Consider the following 25,946-nt stretch of genomic DNA (forward strand, 5'->3'; position numbering starts at 1 on the left):
AAGTACTTTAAAATACATATTTTAAAGTTAATTATTGTGTATTACGTTTTAAACCCATATATTCTAATATTTTAGCTTTCTTCCACCCCTTCCGTACAGCCAGAGTGCTGGGGCTCCTGCCAAGTCGGTTTGAAAAGAGCAGACAAAGGCTTTGAGCCCAGGACGCCCCTCTCTGCCTCTCACTCTTCCTACAAAGCCAGTCGAACTCAAGTCTTTAATGCTTTTCTGTCATGGAGCTGGTTTTATAATAGGCAGCGTTACGAGTGTTGGTTTTGTTTTTACTCTCTCATTCTGAAATGTACGACCGTCTGGATCCCCGCTCGGCCGCGAGAGGAAGGCTTTTTGTGGGTATAATACAAGGAAGCGTCGTGTGAGAGAGGGAGAGAGGGGGAAGGATTGACGCTTTTTCCTCCTCTCCTCCTCCTCCTTCCTTTCGCCCCCTCTCCTCCTCTTTTTGGCGGATAGAGGGGTTGAGGCAGGAATAACGCTTTTTTCTGTTTTCTTTTTTTTTAAATACATTTGAATCCTGCTGCGCAACCAGACCGGATCACGTGGCACTGGAGAGAGTTGGATCGATTTTGCACAGTTCAGTGTGAGAGAAAAGAGAGAAACGCACAAGTACTATTTCTTTCTTTCTTTCTTTTTTTTTTTTTTTTTTTTTACTTCTGTGGATAAGTGGGGCTGTTGGTACTTTTGCGTAATTGCAACAGCAGAGGGTGTTGGAGTGGGTTCCCTTTTTTCCCCTTTCTCCTATTTTTTAAGCACTGGTGATGTGGAGTATTGATTCTTATATGCCTGGGTTTTGAAAAACAATGGAGACGCACATTTCGTGCCTCTTCCCGGAAATTTTGGCCATGATTTTCAGTTATCTGGACGTGAGGGACAAAGGCAGGGTAGCCCAAGTGTGTATAGCTTGGAGGGATGCATCCTACCACAAGTCTGTGTGGAGGGGGGTGGAAGCCAAGCTGCACCTCCGCCGGGCAAATCCTTCCTTGTTTCCCAGCCTCCAGGCCAGGGGCATCCGGAGGGTCCAGATCCTGTCACTGCGCCGCAGCCTCAGCTATGTCATCCAGGGAATGCCTAACATTGAGTCTCTTAATCTGTCTGGTTGCTACAACCTCACAGATAACGGGCTGGGGCATGCATTTGTGCAGGAGATCCCATCACTTAGGGTTTTGAACCTGAGTTTGTGCAAGCAGATCACAGACTCCAGCCTTGGCAGGATCGCCCAGTATCTGAAGAACCTGGAGGTGCTGGAGCTTGGTGGCTGCAGCAACATCACCAACACTGGACTTCTGTTAATAGCCTGGGGCCTCCACAGACTCAAGAGCCTCAATCTGAGGTCCTGCAGGCATGTCTCAGATGTGGGGATTGGGCATTTGGCGGGGATGACCCGTAGTGCAGCAGAAGGCTGCCTGAACCTGGAGTACCTGACTCTGCAAGACTGTCAGAAACTGACAGACCTGTCACTCAAACACATTTCCAAGGGGCTGACCAAGCTGCGGGTGCTGAACCTGAGCTTCTGTGGGGGGATCTCAGATGCCGGCATGATCCACCTCTCCCACATGGCCTCCCTATGGAGCCTCAACCTACGCTCCTGTGACAACATCAGCGACACAGGCACCATGCACCTTGCCATGGGCACCCTCCGGCTCTCTGGGCTTGACGTTTCCTTCTGTGACAAGATCGGGGACCAGACCCTGGCGTACATTGCTCAGGGGCTATACCAGTTGAAATCCCTGTCTCTGTGCTCGTGTCACATCTCAGACGATGGGATAAACCGGATGGTTAGGCAGATGCACGAGCTCAGGACCCTGAACATTGGACAGTGTGTGCGCATCACGGACAAAGGGCTGGAGCTCATAGCGGACCACCTGACCCAGCTGGTGGGCATTGACCTGTATGGATGTACCAAGATCACCAAGAGGGGACTGGAGAGGATCACACAGCTCCCATGCCTTAAAGTGTTGAACCTGGGACTCTGGCAGATGACAGAGAGTGAGAAAGTGAGGTGATTGGAGATGTTTGTTTTGCGAATGACTGCTTTTGTGTGTGTGTATGTGTTCATTTTCTTTTTGGATGGAGAGGGAACACAAGGAGCAGGAGGAGTGGGGGTGAATGGGCGGAGAGTTTTCTTTTCTTATTTAAAAAGAGAAAAATCCTCCTTGCACCCTCCTGTGTAAGGTGAGCCTCTTCTGTGTGACCAGAATTTTCTGTTTGTGTTTGTGTTTGATTTAGTTTTTTCCTCTCTGTGTTGGCCTTGCAGGATTTAAATTGGATGTTTTGCTATGATTTAATATTCTACCTGGTAGAAAGCAATTAAAACTTTTGTTACAAGCTCATAAGGATTCCTGGTAACAAATGTTTAGATCATTTACTGTTTTCGTGTGTCATGAAATTGGGCTTTGGACTGGAATAGCTTTAGAGCAAATCAGCATGTGTCATTTCCTTAACAAAATACTTCAGTTCTGACACTTCCAGAAAATTCTGCATCCACCCAACTCCTTTTTTTATTTTATTCAAAGCAAAGAGAGGTTGTAAAACTTAAGTATGAGACTTTTATTTTTGCAATGAGTCTAGATCTGACGACTAATCTGCGCTACAGCCATCACGCCTAAAAAAATAACAACAAAAAAAAAACCATTTGGCTACCTCGTATGTGGTTATTTTCAAAGGGTGTTTACTGTTAAAGAGAAGGAAAGCCGGGAAAGAGAGACTGGGAGAAAATGTGCCTAAAGGGACTGTGTCTGCCCCCTCCCCCATGCCTCCATCACCTCCCTCCCTCCCCTCTTCCATGAGCAGAGCCGGAGAAAGGAGACCAGTGCACAGTCTAACTACCTTTGTTAATTTACCCCCATAAACAGCAACAATTTTACAGGGAGAGCTGTAAAAGAGGACATAGTTTTATGCAAAATTCACAAAAACCCGCCAGCATGCAAGGGCCTTTTTCTTATCGTCTGTTTCCTTCATTCTTTTAAGAGATGAAGTCCAACTTTATAGCCCTTTTGACCAATTAAAAGAAGACAAGCTTATGAGCTTACCCCTGCCAGAAATACCTATACTGATTCTATAATGACAGAGATATAGAGGAATGGTATAGCACACGAAAAAGGTATGATCACTCTGTTATTTAACGCATTGTATGTCCTTATAGGATTATCAGGCTGTAGGTATTTTTTGTATAGGGATGCTGATGGAGATAAATGTCAGTGAACGTTGTTCAGAGTACTTCAAATTGAAGTGATTTCTATGTCTTACCCTTTATTAATCTAAAGAAAATCAGGGTTTGTCTCATGGTTTTTATTTTCCCACATTGATACCAACACATTCATATTCATGTTGCTCTCACCGATGCAGAGTGAGGAGGGCAGGGATATCTCTTTTCCTTCCCCTTCCTTATTTCCTTCACCCCCTCTTCCTTTTCCTCTGAATAAAACAACCCCCCCCCCCTCCTCAAATCCATTACGAGACATGCTTCGAATAAGGAGCAATCGATTATTTTTCTTTCTCTCTCGTCCGTCTCGGGTTACAACAAGCTGAATGCGTCTCTTTCTCGCTCTTTCCTCATCTCTGTCTTTCTTTTAACACACACACATTTTGGCTCTACACACATGCACACGCACACACTGACGCCAGTGTGTACAATTTAAATGTAATGCAATGACCTGCTAGAAAATGAATATACAGATGTGCGTCCTGCTGAAAAAGCTGTGTTTGACAATATAAAGATGTACTGTATATTATGTGTTTGTAAAGAAAAAAATGCAGAATCCCAAATTAAATTGTTTTATATTCTTACGGTAAAACAATTAAAGATATTTATATAATGAACGAAAGAAAGCGGTGTGGATTACTTGTGTGTAGGTGTCATTTACTTGTCAGTTTTTATTGTATATTTAAACAGGATTGTAAAAGAAAAAACAAAAACAGACCCGTCCTGTTATAATCTAACTTATTAGAACAGTTTTTAATGCCTCATCCTTGATATCCACCCACACATTTAGGTCTATTGTCTCATATGTCCAGTCTTGCTTTTCAAAAGAGCTGGGGAAAAATAAGGGATCTTTTGTTGTTCTATTATTTATGAGGAGATTCAAAATGGATGCTTGCTGTCTTGATTTGGCTGCAGTGTGTGTGTAATTAATTATCACCATGGCGTTTATTATAACAAACTGTCCTACCCTGCCGGTTGTTTTAATCGTCAACGTCTCTCCTCTTCCCCCCAAATGAAAGCAAAAGGTGTTTTTCTCATCTCTGGGTTTAAAATTGTTCAAGTGGCTCAGGTTGATCTCATAAAACTTTTGGGGTTTCTTTATTTTGATTTATTTATATTATTTAACGCTTTATTACAGATGTGGCTGTGAGGCTTACATGTTCAGAGTAATGGGATCTAAAAGTTAGTTGGGATGGATTTCCCTCTCTGCTTTCCATCAGGATGTGTCCTGTGTGTGAAATGACACACATAAAGATTCATATTTATGAATAGATTTATATATACTGAAGACTTGCCAGGGCAGTCATTAACCATTATTCGTCTTTAGAAGTTAGGAAGGCAAGTTTTGGTGTTTTTTCCTTCATTTACCTTCTTTCTTCTCTTGTTCAGTCACGCATACCAGATCCTGGACCAAGCAGGAGCCCCCCCGTCCCAAATCAACACACACACACACGCACGCACACACACACACACACACTTCCTTTTAGCATTCCACACCATCATTCAAAGCATTTAAGCATTCTCTCCCTCCTGACTCTCTGTCCATGGGGATTTGGGGATAAAGGCCAGCTAGAGGGATTGTTGACCACAGGGACAGAAGAAAAGACACACAGAATGTCAGTGTTTGCTGTTTCTTAACTTTGCTTTAGCTGGCCTTTGGTCTTGTGCAACAGCTCTGCAACGAGTGCGCACAGAGGTGTAAAAGATTTGTCGCTGCGCTGTTCAAGAAACCTAAAAAAATAACATTTATCGCCATTTAAGTTAAAAGATTTATCATCTGCTTTTTTGGGGGTTTGTATTATGCCTGTGTGGTAATAACATGTCATGTTTTGTACCAGAAAATGAGGATAATGTGGAACAGAATAAACCAGAGCTTTTGTACATATTGAAATAATTCATTAGATGAACAGCAGAGTGGGAGGCGCACAACATAACAGATTGTTTCTTTATCATTTGACATTTCAGCCTGCAGACCTTATCCTCACAAATACAGGAGACAAGGTTGTATCAAGCATTCCTAGCAAACCGTCTGCAGGCTGAAATGTAGACTGACGAAGATACAATCAGCAGCATTCACATGATAATGTGATACTTTATTAATCCCCACAGGGAGAATCTCTTTTTGTCTGCTACCCTCCTCAAAGAGGTCAGAGGTCGGGCTCTGCTCCAGAGCACCAGAGCTGGAGCTGCTGGGGAGATGGTGTCTTGCTCAAGGACACATCAGCAAAGTGGACGGCTGTCATATTAGGTCACCTTGCTTCCTTTATTCATTTGTGGAGCCTTTGGATGCGTTGCAAGCCTCTTGTGAAGCGCTGTATCCTCTCATTGTAAAATACTTAAAGTCTTTGTTGTTTCTATGAAAGAATTCCCTGAACAACCTGTGTGAAGAATACAAACTGGCTCATTGTTATATAAGTTGCAGTGTCAATTTGCATGTGAAAAATAGAAAGCTAAGAGTGAATTAAGCTCTGGAGTTTTTGCTGCAGATTGTCGCAGATTTATCACTGTCGCTTGCAGTGTTAGTCCACTTTGCATTGTGTGAAAAGAGCGCAGGTGTTACCAGTCTTGTCATGGACTATGAGGTAACTCACAAGAAAAATACCTCTGTAGGTCACCAAAAGCTAAGCTGTGTTTTAAAAAAACACACAGCAGCCTCCCAAATTTAGAAGCTACTATGAGCTCATAGCAGAATATTTAAAATTTAACACTTCCAAGTTTGATCATCTTAAGAATTGTGCCTCTTTCCTTTTTGGTTACAAATTAACTTATTTATAGCTCTTACAATAAAAAGGAAGTTCCTACTAACATCTGGCTTTGTCCACAGAGAGAAAGGGTAAAGTAACAATGAAATCCTGCATCAAATGACTGCAGTATTGGGGTGTATTGGTTAATTCCTGTTGGCTTGCTTTTTCCAGAAATCCATTAAAAGAAACACTGCACACCAATTCAAGAAATAAAATGTAGCATCTTTGTAATCCAAATATTAATCCTACTCTGGTCTGTGGGGGCAGAAAAAGGCTGCAGCTGACTGCGTGGAACCAAATGTGCTGCACTCAACAGATCTGCTCTGGATCCTGTGGTTAAAAATGACCTTCCAACAGGCTTCGCTGCTGGTTATTTACGAAGGCAAAGTCCACAACAGAGCGACGGTCATATTCATAGAAATGGAGTCGTGTCTAGTAAAGACAATTGATTTGAGTTACGTTAGCTGACATTTCATAACATCAGCCGATATAACAAAAGTATTCATCTTTATTTTTTTAAGAGTTTGATTTATTTCTTGTTCATTCTACACCTGAATGGTCTTAGAAGATGACACCTTTCACTAGACTAACAAAAATCTAGTTTTACATGGTCTATGAGCAAAAGCAGCAAAGAGCACATGTTAATTTAACATGTCATGCATGTGCACAAGGCTCCGTTTACTCTGACTGGTCAGCACTACTGGTCTGATACCACATCAGCTCGGATAAAATTCTAAGTTCAGTTCAGTCAGAAGCAGGGTGAGTCTCACATGTGGACAATTTTACTTACTTTCACAAAAATGTTAAATGGGAGAGGCCACAAAATCAGCTGAATGTTTGTGTGAACAGTCAGTACAAGATGAAAGTACAGGCTCCTGATTCCTGAGTACATCAAGATTTTACTCCGAAATGCCATTTAAGGATTCCTAAGTATCTATTTTATGTAATAGTTTGTTACAAATGATGCACAGCCTTCACTTTGTGCAGGATAGATGATTTAAAATCCAATAAACTCAGAATTAGACTTCACAGGAACCTAAAGAGACTGTCAGTATGGGATTTGAGAGCTGGAGCCACAACTGAGGTTTCTTCTTTTGAGGCAAGACAAACAACTAATTTGTCACAGTACTGAAGCATTTTGGCCTCAACAAATTCCATTTGTGGGTCAAATATAGAATTTATTATCACAGCTTTTCTAATAAATAACATACATCAGAAGCAGAAAACTTGTGGCATTAAATACACCCGTTGCTAGTTTAAATGGTGGTAAGTAGTGGAGCAGCTTTTGCATTGACTTGACTTGATTCTTCTTATTGTTTGGAGTTTATCCACATTTTATTACAATAAAAACTGCCTTTCTCTACAGGAGTGTGGTTAGTTTGCAGTTAAACAGCAAAGTCTCCTTTTTCATTGAATTTAACAGAGATTTTGGCATCAGCCCAGATTTTATCTCTATATTTAGACATGATAAATCTATGCCTGCAGGTTTTATCTCTGACATATTCTCCTCTGTTGGACGATTGCATTTTTTCACAGTGACATGGCAGGAATATCATGTGACTTTGTATCAGGGAGATGCCAGGATGAAGCTTCTCACATGCAGCCTTTATGTGAACAGTCCAGAAATGTTCAGAGCTGATGAACCGATTCCCCCTTCTTTCAATCTTTTATACAATGGTATACTAATTGTCTCCAGCCTTGAGATCTATACTGAACAGCCATGTGTTGCTAAACACCACCTCTGTCAGATTTAAGGGTTTATTTGTGTACCATTGTGCCTTTTTGTGACTCAATTTTTTGCTGCCAGTGAGGATCAATGCATGCAGATCTTACAAACCTATCTTCCTCAGGGTGTGATTCTGTAGATCTCATTGTTTGGATGACTGACAGCTCCCAAACAAGTTAATTCAAAAACTTCCAGCTGCCTAAATTAGACAAAGACCCACATTCCTGTTGCATATAGCTTGCTGGTGAAACTTTTTCATAGTATAAGAGCTGCTTTTGCATTTGAACTCAGGTCTGTGTGAGTGTGTTCAGCCACAAGTTGGAAAAGTTGAACTGTGACTTGTCACGTTGTGCTCTGAACCACATTTCCTGTCAGACGGAGAGGAACAGCATTATATATGTGTGCGAGTGTGTTTTACTGCTATCATTAAAGGAATAGTTCACCATTAAAAGGGGAGCTGGGGTTCTTCACAACAAAGCGGCCCTGGTATTAGCAGCAGAGTGTTAGTGCCCTCCCCCACATGCCTCTGTCTTCAACTGCAACAACTCCCTGTCTGTTTCTCTTGTCTGCTGCTTTGTCTGTTATTCCCAACTGTTTCTCTCAGTCTTTCTATCCATCTGCCTGTTGTTTTTTTTCTTAACTAAAATTAAGAGGTTTTTCTTTTTATTTGTCTTCAATTGCAAATGCATACTTCCCACCCTTGCTTTTCCTCTTTTAACCCTGTCTCACTTCTTTCATTTCCTCCTTATATTTTTAACTTTTCTGTACTTTTTGTGAAATTTTCCTGCCTCTATACAGCTCCTCTTTTTCCACCTTCCCTCCTACCATTTTGCATTTGCCTATAACCAGCTCTCCACTCCCTCTCCCTTCTTCCTCATCTCGGCGGCACCTGGTGCTGAGGTGTCGCTGAGGTACAGTAGACGGCTCTTTGAAGTCCCAGAGGCCCTCGGGGGCTGTGCGCATGTGTGTCCGTGTGCGTCAGGAAACTTTTCTTTTTCTTTTAAATCAGCAGCTCCAGTCAAGAACATTTGGCATTGCTTTTTTTTAATGGAGAAACAACATTCCTTGTGTAAGTGCATATGGGTGACTGTATGAAGCTCATTACCTTGGATGCTTACACGCATTTCTGGACAAATCAGAGCTGCTCATCAGTGAAAGAATTCTTAAATTTGATAGCAGTAAATCTAAATGGTGTATTTTTGTTATCAGAAAATCCTTTGAGACTTTTGAGATCAAAAACTATAATAATATCTAGATCTGCCAGCTATGAGGATGAACCTGAAAACTTCACATACTCCTAAATCTACTCCTAATACTTTTACTTTTTCTGTCTTTTTAAAACACGATTGCCATAATCATGCTTTAAATTACCTGAACCAATTACCATTTTCTACATCTCTTATCTCAACTACTTTTCCCTCCCTTGCAGCCACAATCTGGTTCTTTGTAGTGTTATATAAAAAGCTCTATCATTTCTAAATTTCTTTTGGGTTTCATATTTATATATTAACATGTTGCTTTTCACTGGGATTGTATACACAATTGAAGAATAATATATAACTCCCTTACCATTTCATATTTTATCAATCATCCTGTAGGCAGTGAAATTCAAATGTCACAGCAGCCAATCAAAAAGTTGCAGTAGTTTAAAACATTATTAGTGCACATCCCAGATGGGAGAGGTTGAAAATATTGCACTAGTAAATACACTCAGAGACTAATTTAGCCAGTTTCTAGTAAACACAGTGATTTAAAAGATGAATATAGTCTAAGTGAACATTAAGAAACAGTCAGTATCAAAGATTTTGTGGTGGGGAGATACATGTAGACCAATGTAGTAAAAAAATATGAATGTGTAGGTAAAAATTCTGAAGTGATTGCTATGACAGACTGCTGTTAAACAATTTAATTCCTGATGGAATCAGGATCACCTAAAGTGTACCTCCTTGCACTGTGGGTGCAGGAGTCTATAATTTTTTTTATTTTTAAAAATCCCTTTAAAGAGGCAGTTTTTAGACCCTTATAAATGGTTCTCTAAGATTTGTAAATTTAAAAGATTTTTGCAGTCAAAAAACCTTTTATATCTTCAAAATAGCCTTTTATGGGCTACGTTGCTATGACCATGTAAACACGAACATGCATATTTATATAAAAACCTCAGATATTTCTACGCGTTTATGCATTTTGTCCACATGCAAACTTAGTTTTTGGGCACAGAAATCTGAGATTTTGGAAATATATCTTGTCTAAATGTCGCTGGCTCTGGAAAACGTAGGTTTTCAGCATACAATGTCAGATTGTGAGCCCCCGTTCCTTCGTTAAACACAAGAATATGTGGTAATGTTGACCTAGCCAAGATAGTGCTGGTGCTAGCAGGACATTTTACATTTACATTTTTACATGCCGACTATACTGAAAAACAGGGACATCAGACATGTTATGAATTTACATGTCTGCAGTAAATTCCCAGCGGGTGGTTTTCTCCATCCACTGCTCTAGTGGCTACTTGTTCCTCCCCTATTTTGCTTTTACTGTATTATCCTCCTAGCCCAAGCTAAATATTCCTTAAGCTTGCTGTCATTTCACATTTCATTGGTTTCACATGCAAAAAGCCCCACCCAGCAACTTGTCAGGATTGTTTTCCTCTAATCTTTGTTCTGACCTCACCTTTCTGAGGCTGCAGGTGCTGCTCTGCAAGTTCAAAGAAGAAATCTTCAGGCACAGGACTGAGAAATAATTTTACTAAATAGATGCATTAAAGAAACATCTTTGAGCATGTTAACAAGGTTAAAAACATTTTAGCTGACAAAGACTTTAATCTAACATTCAGGGATTTATGAAAGATGTTTTCAAGGTTTTTTGACTCATTTTGATAACTTCTTTCACAACAACTTGATCATTGTTGTTGCACTGGACTCAGTTTTATTTAAAGTTCTCCTAATATTAAGCCTAGTTTATATATATTATGTAAGTTAATATAACAGTACAAAAGCAGCATGGCGGTGAGATGAGAATACGAGGTTACTTACTGAGTTCAGGGCTGGCACAGACTGAGGCAAGAGGAGAAGGACAAGAGAAAAAAAACACCTCTGTCCTAAACTCTGCTATAGTCAGCACCCAACCTGCAGGGAGGAAAGGAGAGAGGGTGGCATGGCAGAGAAATAAAGACGAAAAAACAGGGAATGTGGTTAAAAAAAGAAAAAGAAAAGGAGAGGAGAAGAAGAAGTGAAAAAAATTAAGCTGATGAGAAAGAAAAGGAGAGGGAGAGAGGAATTTGTGAGTCACTGTTTAACTGTGGGCTGCAAGAAGTCGGCTAGCCATGTTAAAATACCGTCTGGGCACACACACCCACACACCAAACTCTTCCAAAACACAAAAATCCACCCAGAATTCAACAATAGCTGGCACTACACACACACACATACATAGTCCTCATGCAAAAACCCTGCCTCTCTTACGCTTTACTGCCCAGCAGACCAGCTAATCATTATCAGTTGGACACACACACACACACACACACATATCTTTGCTGTGCATTCCTCTGAAGGTAATCAGCTGCTTGTGAATGAAGGTAAGAACTTTAAAATGTCTAACTTTTTCAGCAAAAGAGAGAATAGGGACATCATCAGACCCTTAAATAATCACTGGGGGTCCTTATATGAAAAGGAGTTTGGTAGATTAGAATGACTAATCCTCCTCTTTAGCTTGTCCTTTGTTATCCCAATCTTGGTATTATAATGATGTAATTTATTAGGTATAGGACTTTGATTAATGACGGTTCCTATTATAAACTGTATGGACGGGACATGCGCTCCAGGTCTATAAATGAGGATGAAGAACATGATGAATTATTTAGTGAAATGTAAGAAATGTAAGAAAACTGTTTAAGGAACAAGTTTGCACTTGGAGCTGAAATGACAAAAGATCTGAAATTCAAACAGTAATAAACTACTTTAAAATTTGATGACAAACCCATCACTGGCTTTTGAAAGGTGAAAAGACCACCACTGCTGTCAGTAAATCCAAACTGCTTTCAAGGTTAACAGAAAGTTATGTAAAATGACATGTCATGTTCTAGAATGCGCCGCTAGGTGGCAGCAGCAATTGTAGTAGCTCTGTTTTTAACTCGTGATTTTTTGCAATATAGCCGTCTTTTTTAAGACATCAGCTGTCAATCTGTGTCTGTTCGGGTTGATTTTTCACGCTGGTCAGAGGCTGTGGTATACGGGAGATTTTTCTGAATATTTTTCTGTTTTTGCAAGACTTGTTATTGTGAGTCTCCATGGCAACGAGACTTGTTTACCATCGGGATCAACTGATAAAACTCTCCAAACTCAAGATTATCAGTGAAACAACACTTCAAATCCCAACGGAGTTGAAAAGAAAGAGAAGAGGATGCAGGGCAGGAGCGAGGCAGAGAGAAAAACGGTGGCGATTCAAACCGTTTCTTCCAACGGTTGTTATGGGAAACGTGAGATCGCTAGCTAACAAAATTGATGAACTTCAGGTGCTAACCAGGTCTCTTAAAGAATACAGAGAGTGCAGTATTATGTGCTTCACCGAGACATGGCTGCATGAACACATCCCAGACTGTAATGCGTCTGTACACGGCTTCAGGACGGTCCGTGCAGACCGCAATAAACAACTCAGCGGGAAGTTGAAGGGAGGTGGAATTGCGGTGCTGGTAAACCAGCGCTGGTGTCATCCTGAACATGTCACTGTTAAAGAGAAGATCTGCACAAGAGACATTGAACTGCTAGCTGTGAGTCTCCGCCCGTATTATTTACCCAGAGAGTTCACATGCGTTATTCTGGTAGCGGTATATATATTACCTGGTACCGCTCCAGACGCAGCCTGTGATGTCATTAACTCTGTAGTGGCCAGGCTTCAAACACAACATCCAAACGCATTTGTGGCGATCTCTGGAGATTTTAACAACATCTCCCTCTCTGCAACTCTACCAACTTTCCAACAGTTTGTCAGCTGCTCCACCAGAGAAAACAAAACGTTGGACTTATTTTATGCAAATATTAAAAATGCATACAGCTCCTTTGCCCTGCCACCTTTAGGAAGATCAGACCATAACCTAGTTCTTCTCTCCTCCTCCTACAAGCCCATCGTTCAGCAACAACCAGTCATTAGAAAGGCTATTAGAACCTGGTCTAATGAAGCTGAAGATGCTCTGAGAGGATGCTTCGAGGCTACAGACTGGAACGTCCTATGTGAACCTCATGGAGATGACATCAACGCCTTGACTGAGTGTGTGACAGATTATATTAACTTCTGTGTGGACAGCACCGTTCCAACAAGAACAGTGAGGTGCTTCCCCAATAACAAACCCTGGATCACCAGTGACCTGAAAAAGCTGCTGAACATCAAAAAGAAAGCTTTTAGGGATGGAGACAGGGAGTTATTGAAGTCCACACAAAAACAACTTAAAACACAAACGAAGAAGTGCAAGGAGGACTACAGGAAGAAGTTGGAAAGTAAGCTTCAGAAAAACAATGTGAGGGATGTGTGGTCAGGAATGAAGAAGATCACTGGCTTCGGGATAAAGGAGGATCAGACCGATGGAGGTCTGGACAGAGCGAATGAACTGAACATGTTCTTCAATAGGTTTAGCTCACCTCCTGCTTCAACCCCAACTAGCCACACACCCTCCATGAGCCCACAGCTTTCCTGTCACACCTCCACTCTGTCACCCTGCAGCTCAGTCAAGGACCTGGACACAACCTCATCTCCCTCCACATCAGGACTTCCTGAAACCTCCTCTGCCTCCACCTCCACTCTGTCTGTCTCCTGTAACCAAGTCATGCAACAACTGGTGAAACTGAACCAGAACAAGGCTGCAGGTCCAGATGGTGTCAGTCCCAGAGTTCTCAAGACCTGCTCAAAACAGCTATGTCCGATTCTCCAGCACCTGTTCAACACCAGCCTGAGTCAGAGAAGAATCCCGGTGCTGTGGAAAACATCCTGCCTTGTTCCAGTGCCTAAAAAACCACAACCAGCTGAACCAAAAGACTACAGACCAGTCGCCCTGACATCTCACGTCATGGAAGTCCTGGAGAGACTCTTACTGGCTCACCTCAGCAAGCAGGTGAACACCTTTCAGGACCCATTACAGTTTGCATACCGTAATGGGCTTGGGGTTGAAGATGCCATCATATACCTGCTTCAGAGAGCCCACTCTCATCTGGACCAGTCAGGCAGCACTTTGAGGGTCATGTTCTTTGATTTCTCAAGTGCTTTTAATACGATTCAGCCTGCTCTGCTGTGTGAGAAGCTGCAGAAATTCCAGGTGGATCCCTCCACAACCACCTGGATTTACGAATACCTCACAAACAGACCACAGTTTGTGAGACTGAAAGGTTGTGTGTCTGAGATGGTGGTCAGCTGCACTGGAACACCACAAGGGACTGTACTTTCACCATTTCTATTCACGCTGTACACCTCAGACTTCCAGTACAACTCTGAGTTCTGTCATCTGCAGAAATACTCTGATGACTCAGCAGTTGTTGGGTGTATCAGTGATGGACAAGAAGCAGAGTACAGAGAACTGGTTGGTCAGTTTGTGAAATGGTGCGGTGACAATCATCTCATCTTGAATACCAAGAAAACAAAGGAGATGATTGTTGACTTCAGGAGGAACAAGAACACACATAGAAGTGTTTCCATCATGGGAGAGGAGGTGGAGGTGGTGGAGGAATACAAGTACCTTGGAGTTCAGCTGGACAACAGACTTGAGTGGAAAAGCAACACTGAGTACATTTACAAGAAAGGTCAGAGCAGACTCTACTTCTTAAGGAAGCTGAGATCTTTTAACGTCTGCACCAAAATGTTGCAAATGTTCTACAGGTCTGTTGTTGAAAGTGCAATCAGCTTTGCAGCAATCTGCTGGGGCAGCGGCATCAGAACCAGAGACTTGAAAAGAAGAAGAACAAACTGATCAAGAAAGCTGGATCTGTGCTTGGAGTAACTCTGGAGCCGCTGGAGTTGATCATCAAAAAAAGAATTCTGTACAAGCTGACGAAGATAATGGAAGATCCTTCACACCCTCTACACAACGCCGTGACGAAACAACAGAGTGTGTTCAGTGGGAGGCTTGTTCAAGTCCGATGCAAGACAGAGAGATACAGAAGATCCTTCCTTCCAGCAGCTATCAGGCTGAAGAACAAAGCCCTTAATTAATTAATGTGATTGTTTAAAAAAAAAAAAAAAAAAAAAAAAAAAAAAAATTACTACTACTACAATATTGAATTTCCCTTTGGGATTAATAAAGTATTTTTCATTTCATTTCATTTCATTTCATTCATTCATTTCATTTCATTCATTTCATGTCCAATAGCTGCTGTTCTCTGACCACACAGAAAAAATACAAACATGTTTGACTTATAATTAAATGAAAGAGAATAACAACTCATTTTTACCTTTTGGAGACTAGAATGAGAGGATTTTTAGTATTTTTTTTATATGAAATATGACCAGTCAGATCAGTTATCAGTCAATATTTTACTGTCCCAACACTGATTTTTGCTTTGTTAAGTTAATTGTTAATTATGCATAATGTCATGTTCTTCATGTTGAGGAACCAGACCAACCCTTAGGATTCTGTCAGAATGAGGGACTGACTGGACGTGTAGTAAGAAATGCAATTGTTAGACATTATTTTTGACAGGTTCTTATCTGATTATGCAGTGATGAATGACAGGAAAATAGATTTTTTTTTCAGTTATTGGTCATTTTCTCCAGTTTGTGCACTTTCACAAGAAGAAAGGCACACCCACCTTCCCTGCTTAGTGTAAGGCCGAGGACTGCTGGATGAATAAGGGCCGGTACAACAAGAGATTTGCGATCAGGCTTTAGCTGAAAGGAGGGTCTGATCCTACAATCAAGGACCGCGTTTCCCACCCTGAGCTACAAGCTGTACGTAAAACTGAATAAGTTGTGTGTTTTGTTTTGACAGGTAGTGTGTGAGCAACGGACAAACTACAGGAATGAACCCACACTTACTTTACCTGATTGCCACCAGCAGATAACACACATGTAATGATGACCAGAAAGTTAGCGATCAACACTGTAGATGGAAATGCTACAAACATGCTAAAAACACCCACATGATTAGCCACATGAAACAATAGATGTATGTGGAGGAATGCTACAAGCGTAACAAAGGTTTAAAGGTCCAGTGTGTAAAAAATGACTGACATCTAGTGGTAAAGAGGGGCATAAAAGTTACTTCAAATGCAGCTGTGAAGACACACTGGCCGTCAGTGGCCAAAAGTCTTCCAGTGGCCTCAGGTGCAGCAATAACTGCACCTACTTCTAAACTGTGTACAAGTACCGCCCTCTACTCTGTGCTTTTTAAGGCGTTACTGATCCCAAACGGTAAACTAGTGCCTACCAAACAAAGGCTCAGAGGTTCTCACTTCACATACACAGTTGTTTGTCCATTCAGAGACACCATAGTAAAAATGGTGGTACAAATATGGAAGCTGCCGTGTGCAGACCCCATGGCAAGTAGATACAAATGGTTAATTTCAAGAGAATAAAAACACAAGTTATTTTAGTAAAGTGATTAGATACAAATAGAAAGTTTTTAATAATATAGTAAATTTAATTTATCTGTTCATTGACCTTTGATTTTGTTATATGTTGCACTTTTGATCACAACTGTCCATCCATCCATTGGCTATACCTTCTTATTCCAAAGCAGGGTTGCGGGCAGGGTACACCCTGGACCTTTTTCTAGTCAGCTTTGGGGGACGACAGAGAGACACAAATCCACTCATGCTCACACTCACTCCTATGGAGAATTTTGACACTAATTAACCTCACAGGCATGTCTTTGGACTGTGGGATAAAAAGCCGGAATACCCAGGAAAGAACCCATCCATGACGATAAAAACTCCACATAGAAAGGCCCAGGCCTTTCAAGCTGGAAAACCTCTTGCTGTGAGCTGACAGTGCTCACCAGCTCACCACCTTGCAGCCCTAATTACAGCTTATATATTAGTATATTTCCAAAAACTGATCCAGAAATCAAACAGTACACAATTTAAAAGTGAGGGTTTCTTTCCAATCTGTAATCCCAATGGAAAATGTATAAACATTTTGCAGACTAAGCTTTACACATTTTATTACAAAAAGTTAGCTCTCACAGAATGGATGAGACAAATGGATGCAATACTGCTTCATTTGAAATCAAAACCTGGATTTTGTTGCTGAATCTTTCATAATGGCTAAGGCAGTTATAAAGGGAGAGTGAGAATTATGCAGCAGGTGATGCTGACTTCTGCTCTGTATTCCTGCTTCCTACAGTTCCCAGTGGAGAACAGCAGGAAAGAGATGGACAGAAAGAGAGAGTGAGCGAGGAGATTGACACGAGGGTTTTTTTTTTGCTTTCTTTGTCTCAATGTGAAATCACGTGCAGCTCTGACAGAAATGTGACAGATACTTGCGATGTCAAAAACCAACAGGCACGCACACATTCTAATTTGTCAGGTGAGACGGTGTTTTGGTAGCGTGGGAGGCGCTATGTGCTTGTGTGTGCTTGTCTTCCAGTGCACATGTGATTGAAGGTGTATGTGCATAATGCATGGAAGCTTGCGTGTGTGCCTCTCTGCTGGCTCCCTCTGCCTCCCTGTCAGCTGAACTTGTCATTCAGGCATCAATAAAGAGAAACTTTTTCCTTCTTGCCTTATTTTGCATAAAATTTGTCGAGCTCTTCTTAAACAAGAGAAATGGGCAAAAAGTGAGGCAAAATAAAAACCTGCAGCAGCAGTCGAGTGGGGTTTAACACGTTTGACAGAAAACGTAGAGCAATGGAGCAGATTTCATCTTGTTAACAGGAATGAGTTTATTAGTTTTTTTAGGTAGGCGAAGGAGATTTTAGAGTGCAATAGAGAGGTGAAAAGAAAAAAAGTTGAATCAGTGCTGGAGCAGCTTCACACAAAAAAGGAAGAAATTCCTGAGAAAACATACTATGTTCTTATTATGTGTCATTCTTTTCAATAACCATCATAAACCTTACATTCATGGAGTCATGCAGGAGCATTGTCCTGCATAAAAACATGCTTCTCTTGAGAGATACACACTTTTTCCTGTACTAGTGCTGGAGGAATGTGGCTTTTTAAAACTAACATTTGATTTAGTTGATTTTGAGTCCCTCTTCCACCAGAAAAGGTCCAACTAGCTCACCTCTTAAAGCTCTGTAGCCCTTACTGATCTAACCATGGGCTCATCCAGAGTGTTGCTCTTTTCTTATTAGTCTATAAAACATTTGAAAAATCTGTCTTCAGATATTTCTTTGCTCAGTTTTGACATTTCAACTTATGTGCCTTGTTCAGTGGTGGTTGGGCTTCGGCCTTTCTAACCTGGGCCATGTCTCTGAGCACTGAACACCTTGCATGTCGAAGGTTGAAATATGATGACGCTGGAGCATATAATGGGTTCCTGTTACTTTCACGTTTGACTATCCTCAAATCTTTGGCAGTTAATTTGTGTCGTTTTCTTGCGGTTCTGTTGGCTATTTGCAAAAAAACCTGTTAGATGGTTCTGTGATAATTTTCAAGAGCACTGCTTCTTTTTTTTTTTTTTTTTTTACAAGTTTTGACTTTTCAGTCAGTTAAATCTCTTATTTAGTCCATTTTACTTCACTGAGAGAAGCTGCATAACAAATATGCACAAGAGCCTGCAGTGGTGTGGAAGGACAGGAAGCCATCTGCTCTCTGATTGGTCACTATCCAATCAGATAGAAGTGTTAGGATATGGACAAAATTTGCAACTTCAGAGTCTCGCATGCAGTTTTTTGCTTTGCATCTGTGAACAGGGTCTTCTTAAAAGAACCACAAATACAAATCTTTTTTACAAGCATGCAAACCCTTCTCTGCACATTTGCAAACAAGCAGATTGTTTTTGCAGGGTGACAAGCTTGATTTACAGATGAAAGCTCTGAAATTATGTGCAAACATTTACAACTGCAAAATCTTTATGACTTAATATTGAGCCCATAAAACAGGATTATCTATTGGTTTCAGCTGGACACCTGCACCAGAGCACCTCCACCCTGACAGCACTCTATTCTTCAAGACATCCTGCACCCTCTGGTGTGCATCCTTAAAGAGAGGAGTTCATTCAGCAGCAGGATTATCAGCCCAAACACACCACAAACACTTTGAAGATCCACTTGAAGGCCTAAGAAGACCAAGAAGTGCTGACTTTCTTTCTTCAACTTTCTTCCATAGTCACCTGAGATACGCCTCACAGAACATTTGGAGGAACAGTGGAAGACTTGAGAAAGTCAGACACCACAAGCAGCTCTTTAGCCTGTGCAGTTTTTAAAGCAAAATGAGGACATATGAAATGAACTGTAAGGATCTGTGTTAATCCAAAACCATAGGCATTGCAAGTGATGCAAACACAAAGGGCTTCAGGCTGACCAGGTTTCAAATGCATTTAATTGGACAAAGAAAACAAGTCACTTCAAATTCAGCCCCAATAATCAAGTAAGTGGACATTCAAACCACAAGGAAATCTACATCAAACAGATATTAAATATTCAGTGTAAAAAAGGCTTTATTGAAACAGAGTGGCACTCTTATCGTCCAGTAAGTGAATTATAGTCAATTTGCATGTTGAGTGAATTTAACTCAAAGTGCCTCAGAGCCTGAGCTTGGTGCGCCCACTGATAACCAGACTGTCTATTGTGGATTTGGTAAAAGTATTATTTGCATTGGATTTATTTTTTTTTGTGTGTTTCACATGCATGCAGATCTGTGGGAATCATTATCATTTTATAGCTGAATCTTTTCAGATTTTGAGTATAGAACCAAAGAAAAGCCTGTAAGATTGTAAGAATTGAAGGACCCAACTGAGTATTTGTAATATGCAATCAACTGCTTTTAGAATTTAAATCATATGTGGACTTGGAATATTTTACTTTAAAATGTTTTATTAAATCTTGAATTCCTGTCAAACAAATTTAGAGTCAACTACATGCTATGAAAGCTCCAAAATAATTTTTATAATATAATTTTAAATGCTTTACAAATTCAGATACAAATCAAGAGTTCGTAATCAGAAAAGCTTTGATCAATTTGCTCTAATGAAGTTTTCAAAACAATTGCACAAACATATAGACCCCAAAATATTCAGCCACTCATAAAACTTTCCCTCATCCAGGAAGAGAAGATGCTTAAATGTTCTAACTTGTTATTTATTTACAAATCCATTTCCAGAAAGTTTGGAAGCTGTGTAAAATCTACATAAAAACTGCATTTAATAATTTGCAAATCTCATGAACCCACATTTTATTCCCAGTATATTATAAACAACATATTAGATGTTAAAATTCAGATATTTTACCATTTTATGGAAAATATTAGCTCATTTTAAATTTGATGTAAAAAGGTTGAAAAGGGTGATGTTTAGCAATGTGAAGCATCCCCTCTTCTTTTAAACATCTGTCTGTAAACATCTGGGAAGAGAGGAGACCAGATGTTGGAGTTTTAGGAGGGGAATGTTGTTCTGGTCTGATGCAGGATTCTAGCTGCTCTACAGTTCTGGACTTTCATTGTTGGATTTATATTTTATGATGCTCCAAATGTTTTGTTTTGGTGAAAGGTCTGGACTGCAGGCAGGCCAGTTCAGCAGCCGGACTCTTCTCCTGTGAAGCCATGCTGGTGTGATGGATGCAGGATGTGGTTCAGCATCATCTTGCTGAAATCTGCAAGGCCTTCCCTGAAAGAGCCGTTGTCTGGATGGGAGCAGATGTTGCTCTAAAACCTCCATCTACTTTTCAGCATTGATGGAGCTTCACAGATGTGGAAGCTGCCCACACCATAAGCACTAATGCAGCTCCATCCCATCAGACACGCAGGCTTTTGAACTGTTCATTGATAACAAGCTGGATGCTCCCTCTCCTCTTTAGTCTGCAGGACACGACGTCCATGGTTTCTAAAAAGAATTTCACATTTTAAACTATCTGACCACAGAATCGTTTTCCACTTTGCCTCAGACCATTTTATATTAACTTTGCCCCACAGAAAACAGTGGTGTTTCTCGATTGCGTTCATATACGACCCATTCTTTGCATGATAGAGCTTTAACCTGCATTTGTGGATTGCATGGTGAAATGTGATTTTTGGCAGTGTTCCTGAGCTCATGCAGCGATTTCAAGTAGAGAATCAAGCCTGTTTTCAATGCAGTGTTGCCTGAAAACCCAAAGATCCCGAGCATCCAGTTTTGACCTTCGATGCGCACAGAGATTCCTCCCGATTCTCTGAATCTTTGGATGATAGAAACTGTGGATGGTAGGCTCTTCCAACTATTTGCAATTTTTTGATGAAGAACATTCTGTAAAAATATTCTACAATTTTAGGTATAGCTTTTTTTTTTATAGCAGCTTAAACAAGATGAAAAAGAAAAGTGTGGGATAATTAGTGTGTTTGGGCAAGAAAAAGGTTTAAAAACAGAGAAAATAGAGAAATAAAGCGAGAATAAGACAGGAGCAGGAGTCAGAGAAGATAAAGAGAGAAAGTGAGTGTAGAATACAAATAGGTGCTGCGAGCATGTGTGTGTGTGTGTGTACCAGGTGTGTATCTGCCATCCCCAAGGTCCTTCTAGCTGTCTTCTCCTATTGATTAGTTCATATTGATCTGGCCTGGCACGTACACTCTGACACACACACACACATGCACACCCCTCAACACATACACACACACAGCATGGTTCACTTTATTTAGCCAAGCTTTGACACAAGGGACATGAGGGTACATTGTTAACACACACACAAGGATGCACACTTACTCACACACACACAAAGAATCCTTCTATCAGTTTGCCTCTTAAAAGGCCAACCATCTTCTCTCTGACACACACGCACACACATATAAAGCTTGTCAAACAGCAAACAGTAGCTCTGCCTATCATGTGCATTTGTTGTCTGGCAGGAGAACAGCGAGTGTGTAAGAAACCCAAGTCTTGTGCAAACCTGATGAATCCCATTATCCTGAAAACTGTTTGATTTTTGCTTCAAATGGCATACAGATAGATTTCATATGTTACAGAGATTAGTAGGAAGCTTACACGACGTAGCAGCTAAGCTTTAACTTAGAGCTGATATAAAGTCTACTTTTATATCAGCATTGGATCACGTGACTTTTACATGCGAAAGACACAGTGGCAGGCAATCAGTTTAGAAATATCACTAGACTTTATCATAACTGCTCCACAATCTTAATTAATTAATTCTGATTTCTGTTATTCCACCTAAGATTTACATTAAATGGTTTAGTAGATGCTTTTATTCAAAGTGACTTAAACAGAAGGAAAGACATTCAAGCCTCAGTTTAGTAGGAAATCCTAGCATGGGCAGTAAGTAAATCCATTTGAAGGACATGGTACAAGTAAAACAAGTAAATAAGTGTGAGTTAAGAGGAGAGCTCTTTTAAAAGATGGGCTGTCAAAAGATTTTTGAACGTAGAGACTGCAGTACGGTTTGGAGCCTTTTCAAAGAATCTTTCAATACAGAAAAAAGGTGAGTTGGGGAGCCAACCATTGACGATCTAAATGAAAGATGACCACTCATGATGACTTATACATAATATGTGTCTGTTGCCTTGGCCTCCCTGATGCAACAGGCAACATGTAGGAAAGGACCTGTTAAGCATTTTCTTAACAGAGATTTGATTAATCTTTTGTGTTTTCATGAGGGGAAATTTCTCCTTTTTTTCTTTTTGTAAAATACTGTTTGACAAATGGGCTCCTTTGGAGGGAACAGAGGAGAGACACTTCTGATTCCTTCCTTCTGATTCCCATCAAGCTTCACTAGCTAAATTTGTTTTAATTTCCCATTAAATGACTACAGCTACTTTATCTGGCGTTTACATGGCTAATTTAGATGTCCACATGGAGACATGTTCATTTGGATCTACTAAAGGTTTTTTTTTTGTTGTTGTTTGGACATTTCATCCATATGGAACCAGCATTTTGGGAGCCTGAATATGCAAACTTTTTAATCCCAGTCCCAAAGTAAAAAAATCTAAAAATGCCATGTTTCATTTTCCAACCCATACATATCTGTGCTGAGCCACCTCTCCCTTAACCTGCATGCACAAACCCTGCAACAATTATAGATGACAGTGTTGCATTTGTGCTGCAGAAGTTACTGAGCCTGATATGACATTCTAAGTTCAGAAATGCCTCATTTTTAGCTCAATTCTCTGTCATCCTCTTTGTATGCTTGTTGACATTGTTTGAAGGACAAAATTTTGCTGCAGCATAGAAGAAAGACAATCTTTAGAAAGTTTAATTCTGCAGCTGTAGATGGTAAAAAGAATATGATGGCATGATCTGTGTTAAAGGATTCTTAGAAATATTGGGAATTATTCAAAGACATTTTCCCTGAAGTGTTGTTTATCATATGAAATTCTGGAGGTTCTGGGTCCGAAAACAGTCTTATCATTAGAAACAAGCAATCGCTGTCAAATCGCTGTCAAACTGCAGCAGTAGCACAAAGACAGTAGGTCAATGTTGCAGGTTTGGGACCAGAGGGTCAACATTAACAATCCTTAGGCTGGCTGCTAACAGAGCTAGTGAGGTGAATTAGTAAAAACTCCCCTCTTTCAAATATAAGAAAGAGAAAATACAGCCAGGTCAAGGTGCCCTTGAGCAAAACATCTCACCTCCATCTGCTCCTGGGCTGCTGCATAAGAGTGCATTTGTCCCGGGCATTTCCCAGTGTGAGTGTGAGTGTGTGTGAAGGTGAAGTGGCTCGAGGCTGATAAAGAGTGTGTATACTTGTTTCGTCTGCATTTTTAATGATGGCAGGTAGAGGAGAAATGTGACAATATGATAAAAACATCAGGACACAGCTTGTCAACTGCCCTCTAACGAGAAGATATGGATATGACACAAGAGATGCATGATGGGATTTTGGGTAGGCAACTTCCACATGCCAATATGCAAATTCAAATTCATGTACAACACATGCAGATCATTTTATACATTTTTCATTCCAGGCTTTCCAAACTGACTCTTTGTCCCTAAATCAAAAGAAATGAATGATCTGTCTCTCGTTATTCTTCTGTGCACATGCAGACACACTCACTAAAAAATACCGTACATGCAGAGCTACACAAACAACTGCACCCACAGAGATGGACAAACACACACAACACACACACACAACACACACACAGCCTACTGCTGCTGCGATGGCTCAGAGCTGTCAAAACATCCCTGCTTTCTCTCCCTCTCACTCTCAAAAGCAGCTTGACTGAGCTTGTCTATACAGGTTCACAGACTGCTGTCTGTCCACCCTCATTCTTTCCGTACTCCTCCCTTTTCAATCTCTCTCCTCTTCATTTAAAATCACTTCTTTTTTTATTTGTGCTTAGACAAAAATCTGCATTCTTACTAAAAAATATTCTATGCTGCATGACATCATTCTGCTGTTTTAGGCCTTCATTTTTGTGTGAATGAAGCATGATATTTATAATAGTTTGTTTTGGCTCTTCATGTGCCGAAGTCTTCACACAGGTCATGTCCACACTGAGGCAGATATATCTTTTTTTTCAGATTGAAATATAGAGTTAAATCTTTCAGTTGAAAACACACTCAGCAAAACGTGCTACAGACTGCCTGGTTACTCTTTACTTGACATATATTTTACTACATTGCAAAATTTCCCAGAGTTCTTTGCCATCCATCCATCCATCCATCTTCTACAGCTTATCTGAAGTAGGATCACAGGGAGCAGCAGCTTCCCTCTCTCCTACCGCTGCTTCCAGCTCATCCAGGGGGGATCCCAAGGTATTTTTAGACCAGCCAGGTGAAGTTGTCCCTCCAGGGTATCCTGGGTCTTCTTTGGGGACTCCTCCCAGTGCAAGCTTCTGTAGTTGATGATCGGAGTGCCAAAGTCCCTGCATTTGACCATCACCCTGTTTCCAATGCACCCAACCTCAATTTTCCTCCTCTCCAGGTGATGAGCCCATGAGTAGGTGGCAGCTTGTGGCTTTTTTGGGCCGTCCCTGGTCAAGTTCCAAATACTCCCCTCCCAGGTCTGGCATCGGAAAGTGGCCCCAGTTTCTCTCCTCTGGACGAGGTGTCTTATCCATCTTAGTGCTGGTCCATCAAGGTCTTTGAATCGTTTAGTCTGACCCTTCCTCTGACACCACTTTGCATTGGGAGACCCTACCAGGAGCTGATGCCCCCGACAACACAGCTCTCACGTTTATGGAAATACTCAAATCCCTCCACTACGATAGTGTGGTGATTCACAGAGAGACTAGTTTTATCTAAATATTTTATCATTGTAAGTATAAAATACTGATATGATTGCAGATTATTTATGCAACAAATGGTCAAAAATCTAAACTGAGTCCATTTAATTAAAACCCTTTGTGCAGAGAAAATTATCCTGATAATACCACCTGGAATCAGATAAATATCTACATCATACAATTAAGACCAAGTTACCGCTGATGCAGGTGGTTCCTTTTCCCAAAAAACGGCAACATATTGAGAATCTATGATTTACTTTGAGACAAAAAGGTAAAAAAGTCTTAGAGTTTTAAAAGGCTATAATTTAAGACAAATAATTATTTTTTATAAACACAAAATAAGCTATTTTTTTTATAAATTCTAATGCAAACAGGAAAGTATGATCGGCACTCGTGCAGCATTTTGGGTAAGGCATTTTTCAGAAGACTGCATGTAAACATGAGTAAATCCACATCAGATGGACCTGAATTCACCATGTCAGCTCTAGAGCATAAAGTCTAGGAACTGAGTAGAAAAGTATTCATGATATTTATGTAAAAGCTTCATTATAACAAAAAAAATAATTTGTATCTGTATTGCATTGGTGGAGAAGACACGTAGAAATGTAAAATTTGCAAAGTTACATGGAGTCCTGTTTCACTTTTATTCAGACTGACTAGTGGGCAAAATATTCACATTCAGGGACAGTAACCCAGTTAGCTGGGAAGATCCCACTGAATTAATTCTGTAAGGGTACATTATATTACATATTACATAACATAATGCATTATATTAACAGTTTATGAAAACAGACTGTATGTTTTTCCTCTAAAACATGACTCGTGTGAAAATATTCTTGTGTCTTCTCTCCTGGTCTGATTTTCTTCTAGTTCGTTTTTCTGCTGCCTCCTGCTTTCACACACAATCATACACACACACACACACAGACAGACACACGAGTGCTGTGTGTTTGGCCTGCAGGGTTTGCACAGCAGGGAGG

General features: G+C 40.5%; 2 protein-coding genes across 5 annotated transcripts in view; one reads left to right on the forward strand and one right to left on the reverse strand.

Annotated features, from left to right (window-relative positions):
- The window catches only part of wnt5b (wingless-type MMTV integration site family, member 5b), a 99,356-nt gene that overhangs the window by 35,712 nt on the left and 37,698 nt on the right, over nt 1–25,946 (reverse strand). For 2 of the 4 annotated variants that reach the window (XM_041977398.1, XM_041977399.1), the window contains exon 3: nt 10,714–10,806. The exons of the other annotated variants lie outside the window; for them this stretch is intronic. The gene's annotated coding sequence lies outside the window, so the exon portion shown is untranslated. The remainder of the gene's footprint in view (nt 1–10,713; nt 10,807–25,946) is intronic. 4 annotated transcript variants of the gene reach the window in all.
- fbxl14b (F-box and leucine-rich repeat protein 14b) lies at nt 130–3,462 on the forward strand. The gene has a single exon (XM_041977394.1). It carries the CDS (start codon nt 813–815, stop codon nt 2,013–2,015), a length of 1,203 nt encoding a protein of 400 aa, XP_041833328.1. The 5' UTR covers nt 130–812; the 3' UTR covers nt 2,016–3,462.

This window comes from Melanotaenia boesemani, chromosome 23 (genome assembly GCF_017639745.1).
Source record: "Melanotaenia boesemani isolate fMelBoe1 chromosome 23, fMelBoe1.pri, whole genome shotgun sequence".
Taxonomy (NCBI): Eukaryota; Metazoa; Chordata; class Actinopteri; order Atheriniformes; family Melanotaeniidae; genus Melanotaenia; species Melanotaenia boesemani.